At 37.5% G+C, this 19,956-nt stretch overlaps 2 protein-coding genes across 2 annotated transcripts; both read right to left on the reverse strand.

The window, feature by feature from the left end:
* Positions 1-2,702: 2,702 nt before the first annotated feature.
* Positions 2,703-6,283, reverse strand: faim2b (Fas apoptotic inhibitory molecule 2b). Its single transcript, XM_077726127.1, has 12 exons — positions 6,020-6,283; positions 5,656-5,701; positions 5,322-5,389; positions 5,183-5,247; positions 4,979-5,032; positions 4,847-4,897; positions 4,715-4,754; positions 4,594-4,631; positions 4,396-4,483; positions 3,858-3,953; positions 3,462-3,515; positions 2,703-3,339 (listed from the first exon to the last, which is right to left on the reverse strand). Exons 1-12 carry the CDS (start codon positions 6,032-6,034, stop codon positions 3,190-3,192), a joined length of 765 nt encoding a protein of 254 aa, XP_077582253.1. The 5' UTR covers positions 6,035-6,283; the 3' UTR covers positions 2,703-3,189.
* Positions 6,284-6,815: 532 nt separating this feature from the next.
* brk1 (BRICK1 subunit of SCAR/WAVE actin nucleating complex) lies at positions 6,816-8,292 on the reverse strand. Its single transcript, XM_077726447.1, has 3 exons — positions 8,100-8,292; positions 7,714-7,796; positions 6,816-7,608 (listed from the first exon to the last, which is right to left on the reverse strand). The coding sequence occupies exons 1-3, from the start codon at positions 8,215-8,217 to the stop codon at positions 7,582-7,584; spliced, it is 228 nt and encodes a 75-aa protein (XP_077582573.1). The 5' UTR covers positions 8,218-8,292; the 3' UTR covers positions 6,816-7,581.
* Between the last annotated feature and the right edge of the window lie 11,664 nt (positions 8,293-19,956).

Raw genomic sequence — 19,956 nt, forward strand, 5'->3', positions numbered from 1 at the left:
TTTTTAAATTCAACTGAGTTACCTATTTTGGCAATTAAGTATGATCCAAAGCAGCAGATGAGTTGCAGGCCTAATTATAGGAGCTTTTCCGCAAATGTGTCCATGTCAAAAGAAGATGGATCTGATACAAAATAGCCATTGACATAGTGTCAGAAACTTTAATTATACTCTTTAATAATAACAATATTCATCTCACTTGACCCTTTTTTATTATATCGTATTCCATTTCAATTTGTGGAGCTGAAGAAGAGAGTCTGGCAGTGGTGAAAAGGGTCAAATTAAAAAGAATGATTCTCCCGTTTCCGGTGAGTTCATGGCTTTTATATAGAAGTGTGTATGCAGTGCACACGGGCTGTAGATCAGCATGACACCTGTTCACACTTCTCATGGCCTTGTTGAGAAGTGGTTTTAAGCGGTTTTGTTGAAGCAACTATTCAAGGATCATTCAACTGGTAGTTTGTTTTGTTTTTTTTTGCAAAAGAGGAAGAACCGCTGTTGCTAACTTGAGTTATGAACATGAGGGAACTCAAATGGAAGACTTACACATTCTCTTCAGAGTGATTGGTTGCAAAGGGAGCTGGAGGTCTTTTTCTCAATGCTGCTGTTATCACCTGATTTGAAGTCATTGATTGTTTTGTCCTTTTTCTGTTTTGTACAAAGTTTTGTGTTGTTTCCCTTTTGACTGTCACTTGAAAACCTTTTTGAGCTAACTTGCCTTATTTTTTGATTATCTTAGAAGTAGATGACATTTTAGTTGTGGAGGTAGTGTTTTTAAGAGTTAGTTTTGCTGTTTTCTTGCGCAACGTCACATTTTCTCTTGTTCCTTTTGTACCGATGTTGTGCTGTTGAGCCTTTTTGTACAAAAAAAAAGAAGAAGAAAAAAAAGAAGCCTTTTCATGTGGATAGCTGAACCAAACTGACTTCATTTGCTGACTCAAAACATTCATATTGTTGCATTTGTGTTGCAGCACAAAATAAGGCTTTGGCCATACTACACTGTTTCGTCCATGCATGCTTTCATTCACTTAAAAGTCTTTCTTAACTGCCTAAGCTCTCGAGGGATGGTCACCAGATGAGACAGGAAACCAACTTGTTGGAAAGCCATTCAGTTAACAAATATTGTTGTTGGCCATAGCTAAGCTTTTTCTCTCTATTCACCACATTTTCATCCAGTGAAAACGTTTTTTTTTCTCATTTTGTTACATGTATATTGTCTATGTTGTTTATCTGTGCAACCAAAGATGTTGTCATCACACACACATTCACGTTAAGTTACTCTCAACAAGCAGTGCGATTGATACAAGCTGGACAAACTGTCTTTTTTGTTTGTTTTTATAATGAATGAACGGCCTTTTTTCATGCACTCAGAATCCAAAGTGTTTTTGTTTCCACGTGGGAAGTTATTAGGAAGCTTAATGCTTTTTACACGGATGTAAACAGTCTCCTAATGAAACTGTAGTGGGCTTTAGGGGGTCTTACAGGATCAGCACCTTTTGGAACTTGAGAGAACATATTTTGTACAGTCCCCCCTCACCAATTGTTTTTGACATCATTTTGTTTATTGTGTGATTTTGTGTGTTTTTGACCTTTTATTTTTGATTTCATAAAATGTTCACATCACACCGGGACTGGCAAGTTGTCCAAATCAATGGCACCATGAAGGAATATATCATGGAAAACATTTAAATGAAAGAAATGTTCTTCAATATGTTAAACCTACCGTTGAACACACACACATACAAAAAAAGGATTTTGGAGCTATGAAATGACTACTTTGTTACAATGCAGTGTTTATTTGATAGTTTCCGGCCAAATTATAAGTAAATCTGAGACTTATGATGCTTAAAAAAGGTAACTGCATTGCAAAATGTTACTTGGTCCATAGTTTTCTCGTCATGCACTTATTTGTACTTGCACCAGTTTGATAAAATTGACGTACGGAGAGAGATTGATAGCTTAATTCATAGCTTCAAAATGTTTTGCTGCTAAAACAGGACTTCTCAACTGGTTATAGGTTGTTACCCAGTTTGCATTTTCTAGATCTTTAGCCTTGGTAAATAGGAATCTGTACAATCATTCATATTCACCTGCAGAAGTGTAAAACATAAATAAATGCTACTTATGAATCCGAGATTTTGAAAATGCACTGGTTTGCTTCCCATCTCCTGTTTAGGAAAAGTTTTCTTATTTATACAAGAACTCATTTTGTACAGTTTTGTTTGAGGAAAGAGCTTTTGATATTTGGTTATTTTGCAAAGCCATTTAATTGGCTGTTGTCTTCCTGTGCCAGAGTTTCTAAAAGTGTCTGCAACTTGTTGTTGTTGTTTTTTGTAATAGATTTTCAGAAAAGATGTTCCTTCTCCCTTGGTTTTTCTTTTTGAATTTGAATATGTCAATTGATTTTTTTTTAATAAAATGCTTTTTTCCTTTGATTAGAGTTATCGTTATACTGTATTATTGTTTGCAAGATTTCAGTCAAAAACACACAGATTTGTGCATTCACTACTTGGTGTATCTTATATGTAGCCCAAATTGAGCATAAAATGACTCCTGCACACCTAAATCTAATTAATACAAGGGACAACTGTCATTTTGTCACATTTTGAATTGTCCAAAATTGAATTAATGTTGAAAGAAACATGCTTTTTAAGTCCTAAAAGGCAATTACATTCATCATATGAAAGAGCCAAAAAGGGAATTAATTTTTCTTATTATTTTTATTTTAACATCACATATATTTTAAAATAGCTACAATTAAAGTGCTTCAGTTAAATACACTATCATTTGTTTGTATTAAATCCTAAATTTCCAATGCTAATTTACAGTAGACAACACATAAACATCAATTAAATGTTTAAAAATATATGAAAGTTCTGCATTAAATAAGCACTTGTGAACCCAGCCAGACTAAAATTGAGTAAGTTTACTCTTTACCTTGTCCTCACTTTGCATTGTACTTAAAGAATGAAAGAAGAGCTCATCATAGATGACTGTAATACCACATAGCACAATCCAACCTGAGGAGTACAGAGTCTGCTATTATGTCACAGGTCACACAAATGGCCACACAGTATGTGCACACAAACACTCACAAGGCTGACGCTGACAAAGGTTTAAAAAGAAATGAATAAAATTGGTTGTTGACTTTAACAGAATTGGGTAGGGTTAGTTTGGATATGAAGAGGGGCTTCAGTCACGACCTCCTCCCACAATTTGTAACAAGAAGCTGAACAGGTAGATTATATCCAGGTAGATACTGAGTGTGGCAAACACGTATTCTTCTGGACTGATGCTGAATCGTTTGTTGCCCAACAGCATTTGAGTGTCGAATGCCAGGAACTGTACAGGATGTACAAAATGTAAGAGTTTATTATATTAATCAGAAATATAAACGAATAGTCCAAATGTGAGTTTCTACAGCTGGATGGATGTATAGTTCTTTTAGTTACTATGTTTCTCACCAAAGTGAAGAGGATGGCTCCTAAGGTGGCGTAAAGTGCATGTAGCCAAGGAACCTGCAAAACCAAGATATTTCAAACACTGCTAAGAAGGATAGCATGGTGCTAATTTTGGTGTAGTGCTTCAAAAAGATTATCTGTAAGTCTAATCCATTCCACCTTAGACGCCGTTGCAACATCTTGACAAAATCTACTCTATTTTTGACATGCATCTTATATTTTGGTAGGCTGATTAGACACTCTAAATTGCCCCTAGGTCTGAGTGTGAGTGGTTGTTTGTCTCCTTGTGCCCTGTGATTGGCTGTTCACCATTTCAGGGTGTCCCCCTGCCTCTAGCCCAAAGTCAGCTGGGACTGGCTCCAGCACCCCCCGCGACCCTAGTGAGAAATGTGAACTTACATATCCAAAGGGAATGACGATGGAAAGAGTGATGGAGCACAGCAACATGACCACACATAATGAGAAGAGGACACCTTGGAAGGAAGTCACGTCAATCTGAAACAGGGTGAAGAAAAATGCATAACATTAGCATTAATATTAGTACTACAGTACATGGCAATATAGAGGGTGCATATTTTACAATGGTAAAAGTGAATTGTCACTATTCCTTTACCAAATCAAATACTTTATTTCACAAGCAATTCAACACTATATTCCATATTTTTGAATTCACCTTAACTTCTGCATACTACTGCATTTATATTTCATATTTTGACCTGAAGCAAAGTATTTGCTCAACTGAAGAATACCAAGTATTTCCTGGAAGATATTGACTATGGTTGTAATATTTAAAAAAAATGTGGTAACACATTTCTCTATGACTAAATATACAAAATGTGCTTGTAAAACTACATATACAATGTTGACCTACAGTAACTTCTGTTTTACGTATTATGATTTTGACACCCCTGGTCTATCATTACATTTCATTTCTTACCTTGCTTTGGAAGCTGAAGACTGTGACGGAAAAGCACACAAGGGAGGTAATTCCCAAACACAGAACCACTGACTTGGTGTTGTAAAAACTGAAGAAAGACAGAGCTTAGTCATATGTGTTTTGGGGGAGAGGATAATCTACAACAGAGTAAAGCAGACAGTAAAATGTGGTATCCATGTGACCTGAATATGAACTCACCTCGACACAAATCCCATCATGAAGGCCATACTTAAAGTCTATGCAAGGATGGAAAACAACATTTCACTCCAGTTACACACCCGTCCGTAACAGTTTTGCTTCCAAATCAAGAGATACTCACAAAAAGAACTAATAAAATGATGTTCCAGGGAACCTGTCTCCTGTTGGGGTGGGTAGATGGGGGGCACTTGTTTATGACTCAGCTCATAAAAGATTCGAATGAGTAGGAGGAAGTATTGAAAAGTGAGGTTACCTCAAGTCACCACAGCAGGACAGTGCGATATAAGTGGCGAAAAAAACGAGACTGTCCAGAAAAGGCAAGAAATGGAGTGAAAACTCTGACACTTCCAAGTGAAATGAAATGTAACAATGTTTTTGCACTCACTAAGATGCCATGTATAAGCTGGGATGAGTCTGAATGAAGAACCTTACAGGTGCACTGCAAAGACAAATAGAGATAGTAAGCATCAATTAAAATGATTATTTTTCTATTTTTGTACAGTATTGGCTCATAGGATTTGTTCTTGTTCCTGGTAAAGTGTTCAATTAATGCATTGTATGTATATTTGTTATTTTAAAATGATTTTACCAAAATGTGAAGAGGGCAACAATGGCCACAGTCACTAAGAGCTGGACCATGAGAATAGCGTAGACCTAAAAAGAAACCACACATTTTTATTATGTGATGCTATCTACATTTCTGAGATTGCTATTAAAAGATGACGTACCTTCCTGATGAAGGTCTGCCGTATGGTATGATCATCCCAGGAAAACTGAGCCTGCATTTCTTCATAACCTTAGTGAACACAAATACACAATATAATTACACATATACTTCCTATATATATTATTGTTATTAGTAGTAGTAGTAGTATTTCCAATAAAATCTATTTTTTATTCAGCCAAGACCTTAAAATATGTCACATTCTGTACATCTATATTGTTTTTGTTGTTGTTGTTGTGTACAAACAGTGGCCTTAAGCATTTTTTACGTTTTTGAAAGTCTTTAGAATTATTTTGTGCAGTAATGAGAGGAATACACATCGAAAACACAGCATTTACCCGCTGTTGCTTCTTGATACGTTGGTGGTTCATGGTCAGTGTTGATCTGTGGAGATGAACAGTCCTTGTTAAAAGCACATACTATCATAATCTATCATAAAAGAACTTCTTCTGTACATTAAAATCTCATTGTAAGGGGTCTATTTGATGTCAGTCACAATTCTCACCCACAATTCAATGTTTATTTCAGCATATTAGATTGGAGGTGTAGGCCCTCCATCAATGGGAAGGCGACATTGTAAATAATTTACTCTCAAAACATGATTTTTTCAAACAAATAACAAAGAGAATATTTCCCTCACATGGTTACATATTGACAACTATCTTGTAGCTGGGTTATCACTGGTTTAGCATGACAACATACCTTTTCCTTTTTCATGGTTCTTCAATTTGTGATGATAAGGAAGATGTGAGAAATGGTAACGTTGGTGGTCCCTTTTTCAAAACCAAGATCCAAAAGTTAGACAACTGTCAGCGCCGTCGTCCTCTTTTTGATTGTGAGTATGTTGTCAAAGTGTACGAGTTGTCACCGGGATTTTGAATCGACTGTGCGGATTATGCAGCAGCTTTAGGGTCCATCCTCCATGTGGTTAATCTCTCTCTAACCCTGATCCACAGCCTCCACTCTCTTCTTCCTAATGAGGTTGTTCTAGAAAAGTACAGGTAGTCTCAAAATATTGCAACACAGCCAGACAGACTGTTCTATTCTAGTCTAAATATTGTGTGTTGATAAATGATCAACCTTGATCAGCCGAGGAACCAAAATAACCCAAATGACTTAAAAATCTGAATAACACACATAGAATTGTTTGAGTTGGCATGTGCACAATGTATATTGCCATTTATATTTATTTGCGGTGGCCCGGTGTGCAAGTGTTTTACGCATAGGCCTCACAGTTTTGGGGTTGTGGGTTCGATCCCAGTCAATCCTTACTGTGTGGAATTTGCATGTTCTTCCTGGCTTATGTGAGTTTTTTCGAGGTACTCCAGTTTCCTCACACATCCTCAAAACATGGAGGGTAGGCTGGTGCCTATAGTAAACTGGGATGGGCTCCAGCAAAACACACATGACTCTTGTGAGGAAAAGCGGTTCGGAAAATGAATGAATGTATATTCACATTCTGACTGCATGCATATGTGCACTAATAAAAACGAACAAGTCACAAGAAGGTGTTTATTCATATGCTGTACAAAATGGATTCTCATTTTCAACTATATCATTAACTAGGTAATCTCTGACATCATACTTTTTGTAAGAGACTTGTTTGGCAACAGTTCTAACTAACAAAATCTTGGAAACATTTCCAATCCAAGATGGCACCGTTCACGCGGAAACCAGTGGCAGTAGCTCAGTACACTTTTTGAGTTTTACAGCTTTCCTTGTTCTGTTAGCCTGGCTTCTTTTGGCTACTTCTTTTTTGGAACCAGTCAGCCATGCCTACGCTGTCACATACATGGGAATACGCAGCAGAAAGAGGAACACCTTGTTGCCGCCGGAGATTCGGAGCTGGACAAAAGTGCCGGAAGAAAAGGCAACACTTCTGACCAACCATTCCATAATGATTTGATTTGGTGATTCTTAATGATCCCATTTACTTTTGATTTGCTTTTGTACTTTCTGCTTTTGCTTTGCTGTTCTGCAGCCTTTGCAACTCTAACTTATAACTATGCCTTTTCTTGCTACTGTAAAGTTATCCTATAATGTTTCTTAAAAAATACCCAAGCAACACACTTGGAGAACCATTTACTGTAAAATACAACCACAGTGGTGGCATGTTATGAAACAAGCAAAGTTAGTGATACACTTTAAAAATGAGAATAAAAAAAGAAGGTGGAATCCATCACGCAAACTCAAAAACAAAGGAATAAAATTGTTGGGTCACTGGGAGGACATCAGGATGATGCTGCAATTGTTATGGTGATCATTTAAGTCAAAGTCTCTCCTTTTGTAACCTGGAAAGAGAAGACATACATGATTAACATATTTGATCAGGCATCTTTCACTTGTTCACATGCAGGGTTTTTTTCCCACAATGATCATCACAACTGGGTACTTACCCTTGCTTCGATGTATTCGATTCTCCGCTCCAACGCTGTCAGCTTCTCATTGAGAGTAGCCAAACGAGATCGACATGACATGTCTGGAAAAGAGACCAGATGAGGACGTGAATTCATCAGTGGATACAATATAGTACCACATTTTGTAGGGCTGGCTGATCGCTGATCAAGTGCAATTGTTGGGATCATTAAAAAGTATATGTATATAGTCTAGTGGGACTATTAGTCGACAATCAGACTATATTATTATGAAATAAAGGTGTACATTGATTCGACATGTCCAAAAGAATGACCAAAATGTAAACCCGCAAGCTAGATGCTATCTGGGAGTGGCAAGAGAGGAGAACATAACAGAGCAACACGACAAAAAAAGAGAGATCGCTTACCAAAAGAGTTAAGGAAGTCCGTAATTTTCTTGATGCTGCTTGTTATAACTTCGATATATTCCCGATTAGCCCAGTCTTGGTGAATTTCTCTCTGCACTGGATCCTCCTGGCCGGCCATGTTTGACGAGTCGACTTTCCCTTGGCGTCAAGCTTGCAGTGTGTGAACCCGGAAAGAGACCGGAAGAACCAACATAATAATACAAAGACAGCCGGTATCTCAAATATGAGCACAAGATCCGAAACGTTGGAGTCGATGGTGTAAACAACCAGCACCCATCTTAAGATAGAACACTTCCCTGACAGGCTTCTTGCAGCAACCTAAAATAACTTATATTGGCGTGTTCTTTACGGATAAAGATCATTCTAATATTTTAATAGAATAATTGTATTAGATGACTGAGGATACACACTTCGATTATAATGAACTGCATTGACATCACCAAGCTTCAGGGTGAATGTTAAGGAACAATTGTGACAAATATGTGCATGAAAAACCCAGCCCTTTATAAAAATTAGTGAGTCAGACAGTGCTTAGATTTAGCCGCTAGATGGAGACAATATACTTATGTATACTTGCTTTCTCCATGTTTTGGTCTATCCATCACTTTGGGAAAGGTCAAACCTCGTCCCATAAAGCCATAACACTTTGTTCCAAAACGTTTTTGATCTCTAAGCAATGCCAGGTTTCGCTGTTCACTTAACCGTGCTTTATCACTGTATATCGCCCCAACAGTCGAACACTACATACTATATAGTGAAGTTGTTTGAGATATTTTCCCACCTTCTGTCCATGCAATCTTATCCAAACATATTCGAGGCTGTGCACAGCAGGCAATAATATCTGTTGGAACCATTCTTGATATCTAATCCTGCACATGCTATGCAGTCTTCAAACTCACGCGGTGCGTTTTCCCACCTGTGAGTCTACCAAAAATACTTTATTTTCCAAAGACTTAAACCTCCTAGGATCTCATTTTCTGAACCGCTTAATCCTAAATAGGGTCGTGGGGGTGCTGGAGCCTATCCCAGCTTACTTTGGGCCAGAGGTGGAGACCAACAACCATTCACGCTCACACTCATACCTAGGGGCAATTTTGTTTCCAATCAGCCTACCATGCATGTCTTTGGAATGTAGGATTAAACCCAGAGAAAACCCACAGAGGCCCGGGGAGAACATGCCAACTCCCCATAGATGGACCGACCTGGATTCGAATCCAACACCCCAGAACTGTGAGTCCAACACGCTGTTCTTGGTTCTGTTTTTTTTTTTAAATGTTTACTGCACATTTTCTGATTAAAAACATTTTTTTTCAGGATGCTGGTGGGGAAACTAAAGTATGACTCATCCAGAGGCACCAATGTATACACCCAAACCTCTACCTCGATGAGACATTTCTTTGGAATTAAGTGCAGTTGCTTCCCCACAGACCTAATCTTTACTTTAAAGAGGCTTGGCTCACAATATGGGTATATTAGTTGCAACTAAAGAATATAAACAGCATTATTGCATGATATGATTAGTGCAATTCTGAATCTCCACCATGTAATTATCACCTACAATGACTTCTCCTTTAATTCTGAATCTCCACCATGTAATTATCACCTACAATGACTTCTCCTTTTTCTCAATAGTTGCAGCCCCTCCCAAAAGGCAGTCAGTCATACCTCTTCTGGGCTCTGTTTTAAATCTTCTCTTCAAAAGCTTACAATTAGGATAGAATTGGGTGCTGGCACTGCACAGTCTTGGCAAAATCGTGATTTAAGTTGAAATAATTGGTGTAATGATCTGAGCTCATTAGCGTCCCAGCCGCTAGATGCTTTCAGTCCTAGAGAGAAACTCCTGAGAGTTCTTTCAAATGGGAAGAATTCTATTTGGGGGCCTCAAGTGCCATTGATGTTTGTGGTGAGAAGTATTTTCTAAAGTTGCGGCTGACAGAGTCGAATTGTCTGCATGACTACTCTCGTCCCTTGGCTTGATTTTCCTCTAGCCTTTTCTCACGTTTACCACCCTTAATTATTTCCTCTGGGGAAACCAAAGACCTCAACAAGGACTTAAGTTGGTCTTCTGATGGTTGCCATGGATACGGCACCAGAGTGGCTCTTTTTTGTTCCTTCATAAAGCGATCACATATTCTACGCCCCACTCTTGAATTCCTTCTCACTGACGACTCTCCAGTTTGAAGCTGTGTTTCTCTGGCCTAATATGCCCCGCGGCTTACTTTATACTCTATGAAGATGTTTACATCCTATTCACATTCCCTTTAAGGAATCAAAGCCAGTCTTTTGACGTATATTGCCATCATTTAAATCTGTATAGGTAAGATGACACATTTGAAAGCGTCAACAAGCCACACTTGGGTCAAGACTCAATGAAAGATGCGAAGGACGACTGGGACGTGAGATACAAAAAAAAAAAAAATGAGTGCAGCTGCTATCCTTTGAGGAGGTTGATGAAATAGTTTATAATCTTGCTAAAGCTGTCTCTGACAGAAAATCCATTTCAAACTATTTAATATGCTAGTGGATAGTATGCATTTCTTCTTCTCTTGCCACACCCATTTCAAATCTGGGCATAAATCATAAAAAAACATGTTAGGGTACATTGTATTAATTGTCATTGAGTCTTTTCCCGATTTCTTCATGCACAGAAAGAGGGTCACCATTTTATTTAAATCATTTATTCATTAACTTAACATTTTTATGGTGTTCAGCATTAGGTAGCTGGGGATTGCCCAGCTGACTGTTTAGGGTTAATTAGCATATTTTCTCTTAATATTCATCACCTTGGTGACTATTTTTGTTTTGTTTGGGTCAGCAAAGCAAGCGCTTTCATGCTGCCTGTGCACGTTTTGTTTTAATGATCGCCATGACCTCCTGCATTGTTTTAATTTAAGGTGCCTGGACCTCAGTGCTGCTCTGCTGTTGACAGTATTGTGTGTGAGCGAGGGGGAGGATTCTGAAACGCTACGAGACATCAAGCTTTAATGTTTTCTCCTTTCCTAAATTTATACAGGCATTCACTACCTCCATCCCCCACCGGGCCATTTTCTATATTCTCCTGGGAATAAAAAGAGTACATATATCCACGACTAGAAAGCTACATCAAGAGATCCTGCTTTTTTCTCTGCACCCTTCTGTCAAACAAACCTGTGTATTATTGCCAGATACTTCAGCTTGAATACATTGTACACAAAAAACACATGCTTTGTAATGTATCCCAACTTGAGTTGAAGGGAAATATGGATTTTTGTTAAATGTGTCGTGTGTGATAATTAAAAAATAGTGCCTTTAAGGTTGTAAGAAAATTATTTTTGAGGATTATATGATGGATAAGTTAAAATAAAGAGATACAGAATGGAAATGTCATTTTAGTTCATGTTCCTTCAATGCAGGGCTGGGCCAACACACCTGAATCAAATAATCAGTATTAAGCTTCTGGACAGCTTGTTGATCATTTGATTCAGGTGTGGTAGAGGAGGGAGATATGGAAAGCAGACCAGAGTTGGCCACCTCTGCCTTAATATAAAATCAAACAAGTTTCTATATTTTAATATCCTTTTATCCTCCATTGCTTCCACAGTCATTGTGAAGCCTGTGAAGGTATTATTTAGGTAGTGAAGAAAACTGGTGTGCAGTACTCTATGTTTGGAAGTTAACCAGAAGCCAAAATAAAGTGCGAAAATAATATTTTTATCACCCTATGATGGGGCCTAAATAACATACTCTAGGTGCTGCTTGTGTGGCTAATGTTTAATTATGCAGCGTGGTCAAAACAGGTGGCATCACCACAGGTTGTCTTGAGTGGCATGACTTCTCTCAGAGGATGTTGGCTTGGGGGCTGTCTGGCTTCCTCTGCCATCTGTTTAGACATTGTGTTAAACTGGCTGCTTTCCAATGGCACTTAGAATGTCTAAGAGGTCAATGTAGACAATCGGTCATCTAACTGACCATCAGTGTTCTTCTCTATCTAACTACGTCAGAATTTGCTTATTGCTTCACTTCACATAGCTCAGCTATCTTTTTATTCTCTTTTAAACAGGTGTCCAACTTATTCTAGAAAGGGTTTCCGGCAGAAGCAACATATCATGAGTCGTAGAATCAAATACAAAGCATTAGAAATAGTTGCGGGTGTGTGCTCCATTTAAAGGGGAAAATATCCAAACATTGTCATACTTTAAATGTGCATAAGTATATGCTAATATTTTCTTGTTTGATAAAAAAAGATGTTTAATTCCCATTAAAAGAATTACCTGTATTGTCCCTCAGAACTAGAGATTGTTTTTTTTAATTTTTAAACAAAGATGGGTGGGTCACATTTAAAAGAAACAGTCAAATAACATTGTCCGCTTTAAACTGGTTTCTATTGAATAACGCATGTAGTTAATGTCTGACACATTAAAATTCCCAAATGGTGAGACCTTTTCAAAGAATCTCATCTGCATTTAGCAAATCTAGCTGGCCACGGCAGGAGGATTGCTCTCTGTCAGACTTTGTTTTGCCACCCTGTGGTCAGGCCTGATATTTGCTTAGTCAGACCATCGATCAGCCCTGGAGTCTTTCTCCTGTGCCTTAGCCCTCAAGTGTTGAGCTTCATCACAGATGCCGCTGTATCTTGAGATTTGATTGGTGCGTGGTGCTTGCTGGGCCCCTGGACCTGTGGTGGGGACTGGAGAGGGAAGATAATTTTGCTGACATTCACAGATATCTAAAGGTTTGAGAAAGGCACTCTATGGAACATTTGTTTGCTCGAGGGCACATATACGTTGATTGCCAACAGTGAGTTTAGGTACTGAATATAAAGCAGTTTTACTTATTTTTAGCAATGGACAAGTGTGGCAACATGCTCACCAAGCCTAACAATCTGCTGCCTCTTGCATTTTGCTGTTATTCTTGCCACAAAGGCGGATCATAGTGGTGCCAACCAGGGCACATCTGCTTGTCCTCGGGGCTTCTGCAACATGGAGACATTTGGGCATGATATGAATTCAGAAAGGTCAGAGAAGGCTATGCAGTTTCAGGACAAAGTCATGGAGTCAGATTTGTACACTGGGAAATCTAATGTCCACACATTTGCCAGCAAAAATCATAATATAAGTGTATCACAATTTAAAATTCAAAAGAAAATGTTTTCTTTGTTTGTGATTTCAATCTTAGAGGGAATTTCAACCCTACCCCTTTAAAAAAACAATTTTCTATTTCTTTTTAGTCTATTTTTTCTCGATAAATTAGAGTTAAATACAGTCAAACATTAATACACAAAATCAACTTGTTCACTCCTCTTAATGGTAAATGTTGCACCAAATATCTCTGAGTGAAAACTTCCCATCACTGGCGCTAGAGAGTTTGCATGTTCAAACATGACTTTCATTTGCAGGCATCTGTGGGACTCTTGGTCTTAAATGTCACATCAGCATTTGATTGATCTGATTTAAACTTTATCCTGTTACCCTGAATCACGATCATGTGGAATTGAAGTTTAAGAGTTTGGTATTGTTTTGTTGAGATGAGGTTATTTTGCAATGCCAGTGATTTGGATTTCAAGTTTAGGATGTATGCTAATCATTAGATAGGATAGACTACAGCACCCCTATTCCGAGAATGACCAGTATAGCGAATGAATGAATTTTCAAAAGTGATGTAATTTGGATTGGCCATCCATGGTATGTAACCTTTATTTCGTCCTCTAATAGCTAGATTATACATATACTTGAGCTTTTAGAAATAGCAGTAACCTGTCATGCCATAATGTACAGCATAGACTAAGTGTATAGCCTTGTTTACCCAAGGGAGATCAGAATTTAAAATATTGTTTAAGAGTTCTAAAAATACACTGCTGTTTTATTCATCCATCCATGTGAGCATGAAACACTCATGTTAGGGTCCCATGCAGCTATAGTTGCCTAGGATAGGAACCTTGAAAGTAAAAACACTTTCACAGGTTTTTCTTCTTGTTGACCATCTATCTCATTTTGAGTGAATATACCAGAGAAGTGAAGCTGAACTATGTTACTATGTGTGTAAATGAAACAACTTAAATATATGGCTGACTTTACAAAGTAGACTTATTCTGCTTTGATCAGCATCTCAATATATGTATGCTGAAGTTATTGGACCCATTCTTTTATTGCAAATTCCACACAGATTAAGTTCTAATGTTTAAAAGTTGTAATTATAGATGTATCTGTAAAGAACAAAGAAATTGATTCAGTAAAAATTTAAGCCTGCTATTAGACTGTCTTCTCTTGACTACTTTCTACTTGTCTCTTAATTTAAACTGAAAAAGACTCTTCCACTTCAATCAATTTCTCTGACCTTCTATTATTTTCAACAAAAGAAATACTCACGGAAATGAACCCAATGCATTACCGATCCGGCACCCCTTAATACAATCTTTTATTTGAGATTTCCAATGGCTTGTCTGTCAATTGGTGTGTCTACATATGCATCACTATGCATTATGCAGGCCACGTTTTAGCATGAGGTGACTCCACACAAGCTTCTGAGATTGATATTTGACATTGAAATCACTGAAATGGGTGTTGCTGCATATGGAAGATCGAGACGTCACTGCTGAGATAGATGGTGATAAAGATGATAGGATGGAGTTCTAAAAGACTCATCTGTCTCCTCTAAGAATATACATTTTGCGTGTGTGTGTGTGTGTGTAGGTGTGTGCATTTGGGAATCTTACAAGCTCTGTACCACTGTTCAATAACCTGGCTGTCTCCACTTTTACTATATTCAAAATGGACTATCAGCAGAGCCTGCAGGGAAACCTTTTCTCACTGTCAAGAAGCTATAGAACAAGCTCGATGGTTATAAGTCTTGCAGAGGCATGAGAAATTACTCATAACTCCAAACACTTATAAGGTGCCTGAAAAGCGATGAAAGTTCGACTGAACAAAGACATGGTAATATATAAGCAATCCAATATATAAGCATTTCAGGTGACCAGTTTTATAACCTTTGATTGGATTGATTATACCTATGCTTTTCACCCCATCTTGTGTACTATATCATCTTCTGTTTATTTTAATTTCAGCGTTTTAATTTTTTTTGTCCAAGAATTTTAATCGTCTTATTAGAAAATAATTAACAGGTATTTTTGTAAGATAGTATGCGGGTAAGCTGCCTAGTTGACATTTGCACGTTCCACACCTCGTCCTCAAAGCTGGATGTTCACTAAACTAACTAGTATAAGCTCCAGCACCCCATGTGATCATTGTAAGGATAAAAAGAAAAATAATGGATTAATTGTGTGATTTACATACAATATACATATGTATATGTCTTGTAGTTTTTCAAATTATTTCCCCAGCTTGTTCACTCAATTTGATTTCGTCCATTTTTGGCTTTGTGCACCAACTGGTGAACAGTAAAACTCTTGAATGTGATGTTCAGCCTTGTTTCTTGATCTGAGGCTTTTTGGATAATGTTTTTTAATGCTTCTTTGTTTATTGGGAGCATGCAGCAAGCAGTCTGTGTGATTAACACATTTTCAAGTGTTAATGAAAAAGACCAGACACAACAGCTATCAGTGTATGTGCCACTCACCCACATACTGTTAGCACCACCAAGACTGAGCCCTATGGAAAACTTGCTTGCAATTTAAAAGATGTACAAGATATTTAACGCTATTCTACATGGCACTAATTTATCCACATGAGACTTGAATGCCTCTAACGGGGTGTTTACTGCAGTCACTGCTGCATGAAGCGCATCCTATTATTCACTGTGTATAAAAGAAAGAATAGAGAGATATTCTTTTTTTCATTCTGTTATACGGCTACTATGAACTCAACACAACTGGAAGATTGTGTTAGTCTTCTTTGGTCACTTCCTTAATTTATTATGATGGTTACCTTGTCCATTGATGCATGAACAGAGAAATGTTTTATTAAAATATTACATTTGTTAGGGTTAGTTGGGTTTTTGGTTGGTTTGTTTGCTTTTTGCCTCTTGTTTCCCACTGGCCTTCCTTCCTCTTGTAACCAGCTACGTGTACTTAGTAATCAACCCTTGTCTGTCTATTTAAACCCTGTGTGTTTATTAGTCATTTTCAGATCGTTTAGCTTTTTTTGCTTCAACCTGCATACATCTTGTACATAGAGTTTTTGTGAAAGATTCTAAATAAGTAGTCTTTATAAAACACTATTACAAGTCACTATTACAAATCCAATTTCCTACACTTCCCTCATCTAATATCATCCGTCAACATGGAGGCCCTTCTAGACTTGTTTCTCTTCTCTAATATTATGGCTCTCTATTATATTAAACAATGCACCATGCACCAATGGCGTTAGGACATGAGCAAAATGAAAATGTAAAACCAATTGACCCTCCAAGCAATAAGCCGTGCTTGTAATTCAAGTAACTTCTACCAGACATGATAAAATTATGAATTTTCTAAAACCAACAAGATAACAAAACATCTTCGGACTAATACTCGACAAGAATTGTGCAGATGTGTAATGATTCTCAACTCCTCCATTGTTATAATTAACAAATTTCAATAAAACTAATTTTTATTGATCCTACAAATACACATCAAATTATGATGACTAAAATCTTTATTCATTCATCCTCTTTTTTTTTGTTCATTGTGCATAATTATTGTAAATTGAAATTCCTTTTTGCAAGGTGTAGTGTGAGGATATTGTATGATTTTGCAATTTATTTCTCATCATGTTGGACGCATTCCATTGATTAAAATGTTATTTTCAATGAGAAAATGATAACGTGATTTAACTTTCTAGGAACCAACAATATACCTAATTACCAGGACTGATGGATTATATTACGAGCATCTCTAGCATTAGTTTGCCATTAAAGAATATTATGATGTCACATTTATTTAAAAAACTAACTTTTAAGCCAAATTCTCGTCATTAAGTTGTCAGAATGTAGTTTGTATGAATTTCAAACTGCCACTAAACCCTCTGAATGCCAAAGATGCATTATTAAAGATGTTAAGAGGCCTTTTTTTACTTTTATATTTAAAGCCGACTAATGATCGATGCTATTAGCAAGGTAATATTTGCTCACCTTTTCCCTTTTTTTTCATGTGAAAGGTTAGCTCATACTGTGTGTTTATTTTCCTCATTGAGTCGCCTGCTAATGACAGGCTTGCTGCTGATTTGGACAGTATTGTGAAAACACAAAACATGTTACACAAAAGGCCAAAAAGGGCAGCAGGCTGGTATTCACAGTTATAAAATTGAACCTATTCATCTGCAAAGGTCAAACATAAAAACAAAGAATCACAAGGCTCTACTCAATGTATGTGTGATGTAAACGTAACCCATTAAATAAAGGGACGACATTAATGGACATAAAATTGCTTAATCTATAGGGGGGAAAAGTTAAAGTGCAAATTCTGACCTTCCTCGTTTAACAAAAGAATTAATATACTCGGGTGGTGACTTGAGTGGTTAGCACGTCGGCCTCACAGTTCTGAGGTCCTGGGTTCAAATCTAGGTTGGTGTACCTGTGTGGAGTTTTTATGTTCTTCCTGGGTCTATGTGGGTTTTTTACGGGTACTCCGATTCCCTCCCACATTCCAAAAGCATGCCCGGAAGGCTGATTGGACTTGGATTTTAAATTGCCCCTAGGAATAGGGTTAGGGTTAGGGCTACAGCACCCCCTGTGACCCTAGAGAAGATAAAACAGTTCAGAAAATGAGAAATGTTGTACATTGGTGTAAATATTATTATTTGAATTAAGGAAATCAAAGGATGAGTTGTATTGCAGTTCAAATAGAAGCAGAAAGTTTTTGTCTGAATCTCCCAGATTATTTGGGAACTCTGTTCTTGTTCTCCTATTGTTTGTTTTTGAAAGTGCGCATACCATCTGTCTCTTGTGCTCCTTTTATAATTGATGGCCTCATTAGGTGCAGGTTTGAATATCGAATGCAGATGCAGGAGTGGCGAGAGTGAATGGTTGTCATATGTAACCGCTTCCGATAATTCTGAAATTTTACTGTTCTGTTTTGTCATCCATTTTTTTTTGCATAAACCCAATGTTTCTCACTCTCCTCCTGGTGCACCTTTCACTCCAAATATTTATACCAGCTGCAGCCTGGAAAGACCAAATGTTGACCCACAGCCTGTGATGTATGTGCAGTCATATCCATAGCCTTCATCTCTGAACAACAGGAGATCACACGAGCTCACTGCTGCAAATGTGCAGACAGCATACACTTGTCAACAAGTCCAAGTAGTGATACAAGCAAATTAGGAGTAAAGAGTTTCAGACAGCACAAATATACATGTAGCATTCTTTAGGCTCTAATGTTAACGGTCCAGGAAAAAAAAACGTTTTTTTTTCTTGTCTTAAATCCAATCTTTCATAAGCTTGAAGGCAGTTATGAAAAAATATAAAAGAGAATAGCACATTTTACTGTAAATTTAGTTTTACAGTATTATTATTCAACTAGCCAGGTCCAGATTTCATAGTCACAAACTAGTGAATTTGTTAGGTGGTGTGCCATGAGATTTTTTGTTGCAAAACTTGTTGTTTTGGTACAATAAAGATGGGAAAATACTTGTATAACTAAATCCGTCATTTAATTTAAATCACAACTTCCATGGCAATGGTGAAAGAACGCTAAGTGTTAATCTGTTAAATCTTCTCCAAAAAAAAGGATGATCTATAGTTTATTTTACATAGTAAATCTACATTCTAACGGGCTTTCCTTTCCCGGGGGGTTAACGTGATGGATGAGATTCATGGGTGTAAGAGGTGTATAATTACAGACAGCAGATGTAGCCTTAGACTAGCCTTGTTTACTGTGCACACACACAGATGTACTGCTGAAATAGCTTCAACTTCTCTCAAACTCTGAAATCTTAGTGGAATGACTTCACAAACAAGTCCATATATGTGAGTAATGAGCACTAAGAATGAGATTGACAGCAGACAGAGAATATAAAGACGCCGCTTCTTAAAAGCTCTGAAGATTGGCTCGACCTATAGATAGTGAGGGGAAGATCCCACAGTCGGATGGAAGCTAAGACTGGAAATGTAAAAATCCTATTTCCAATTTTAAGTTTGAAGGTTACCTCAAAGTGGAATGGGGCTGAAGAATGACATGATATACACGTTGGGTACCTGCTCATACCTGATTTGTAAGGGTACATTCAACAGTGCATTTAAAAATAAAAAGTAGAACAGTATTATCATCTTTTATATCTGCCATTTTTCAAGTGTTTTCTTGACACTGCAGAATTTCACTGTTTGTAAAAGATCGAAATGTTTTGGCTCATGCTACACTGAATGGGATTATTTGTAGCTGCAGGAAAAAGTCCAGATATAGTAGATTTATTGTTGTGTGCATGCGTGTGAGTAGAATCTCCTTTTTATTTCTCATGGGAATGCATTCCCTCTATAACTGTTTGGCTTTCATCCTTTGCTGTTTTAATAATGACATCAAAATGTAACACCGCCACTGCTACGTCTTCACTACCAGATAGCAGCACTTTGTTTCTGCCCAAACAAACACACACACATGTATCCAGCTCTGTTATTTCCCTTGACATTAATTGGCATGTTTCTATCGAAAGTCTTCATTCTGTCTATTTGCCACTTATCATTGTAACATAAACTACAATTCTATTTCAGGAGAAAATTGGTCCCTTTGTGTTAATTAAGAGAATCGTGCAACAGGCAGAACCTGCTCGTCATTTTAATTGCCGCTGCTCAGTAAAAGTCCTTATTTGTCCACCTCTTCCTGCATAGCTATTGTCTTGATATGAATTGGACGCTCGTCTCTGCAGGCTTATGTTTATAGCCAAGGAAGCTGAAATGTCTGCCTGAGGGAAGGAATATTACTAGTTGGTGGCCGCAGATCATGCAGGTG

This window comes from Stigmatopora nigra, chromosome 10 (assembly GCF_051989575.1).
Source record: "Stigmatopora nigra isolate UIUO_SnigA chromosome 10, RoL_Snig_1.1, whole genome shotgun sequence".
Taxonomy (NCBI): domain Eukaryota; kingdom Metazoa; phylum Chordata; class Actinopteri; order Syngnathiformes; family Syngnathidae; genus Stigmatopora; species Stigmatopora nigra.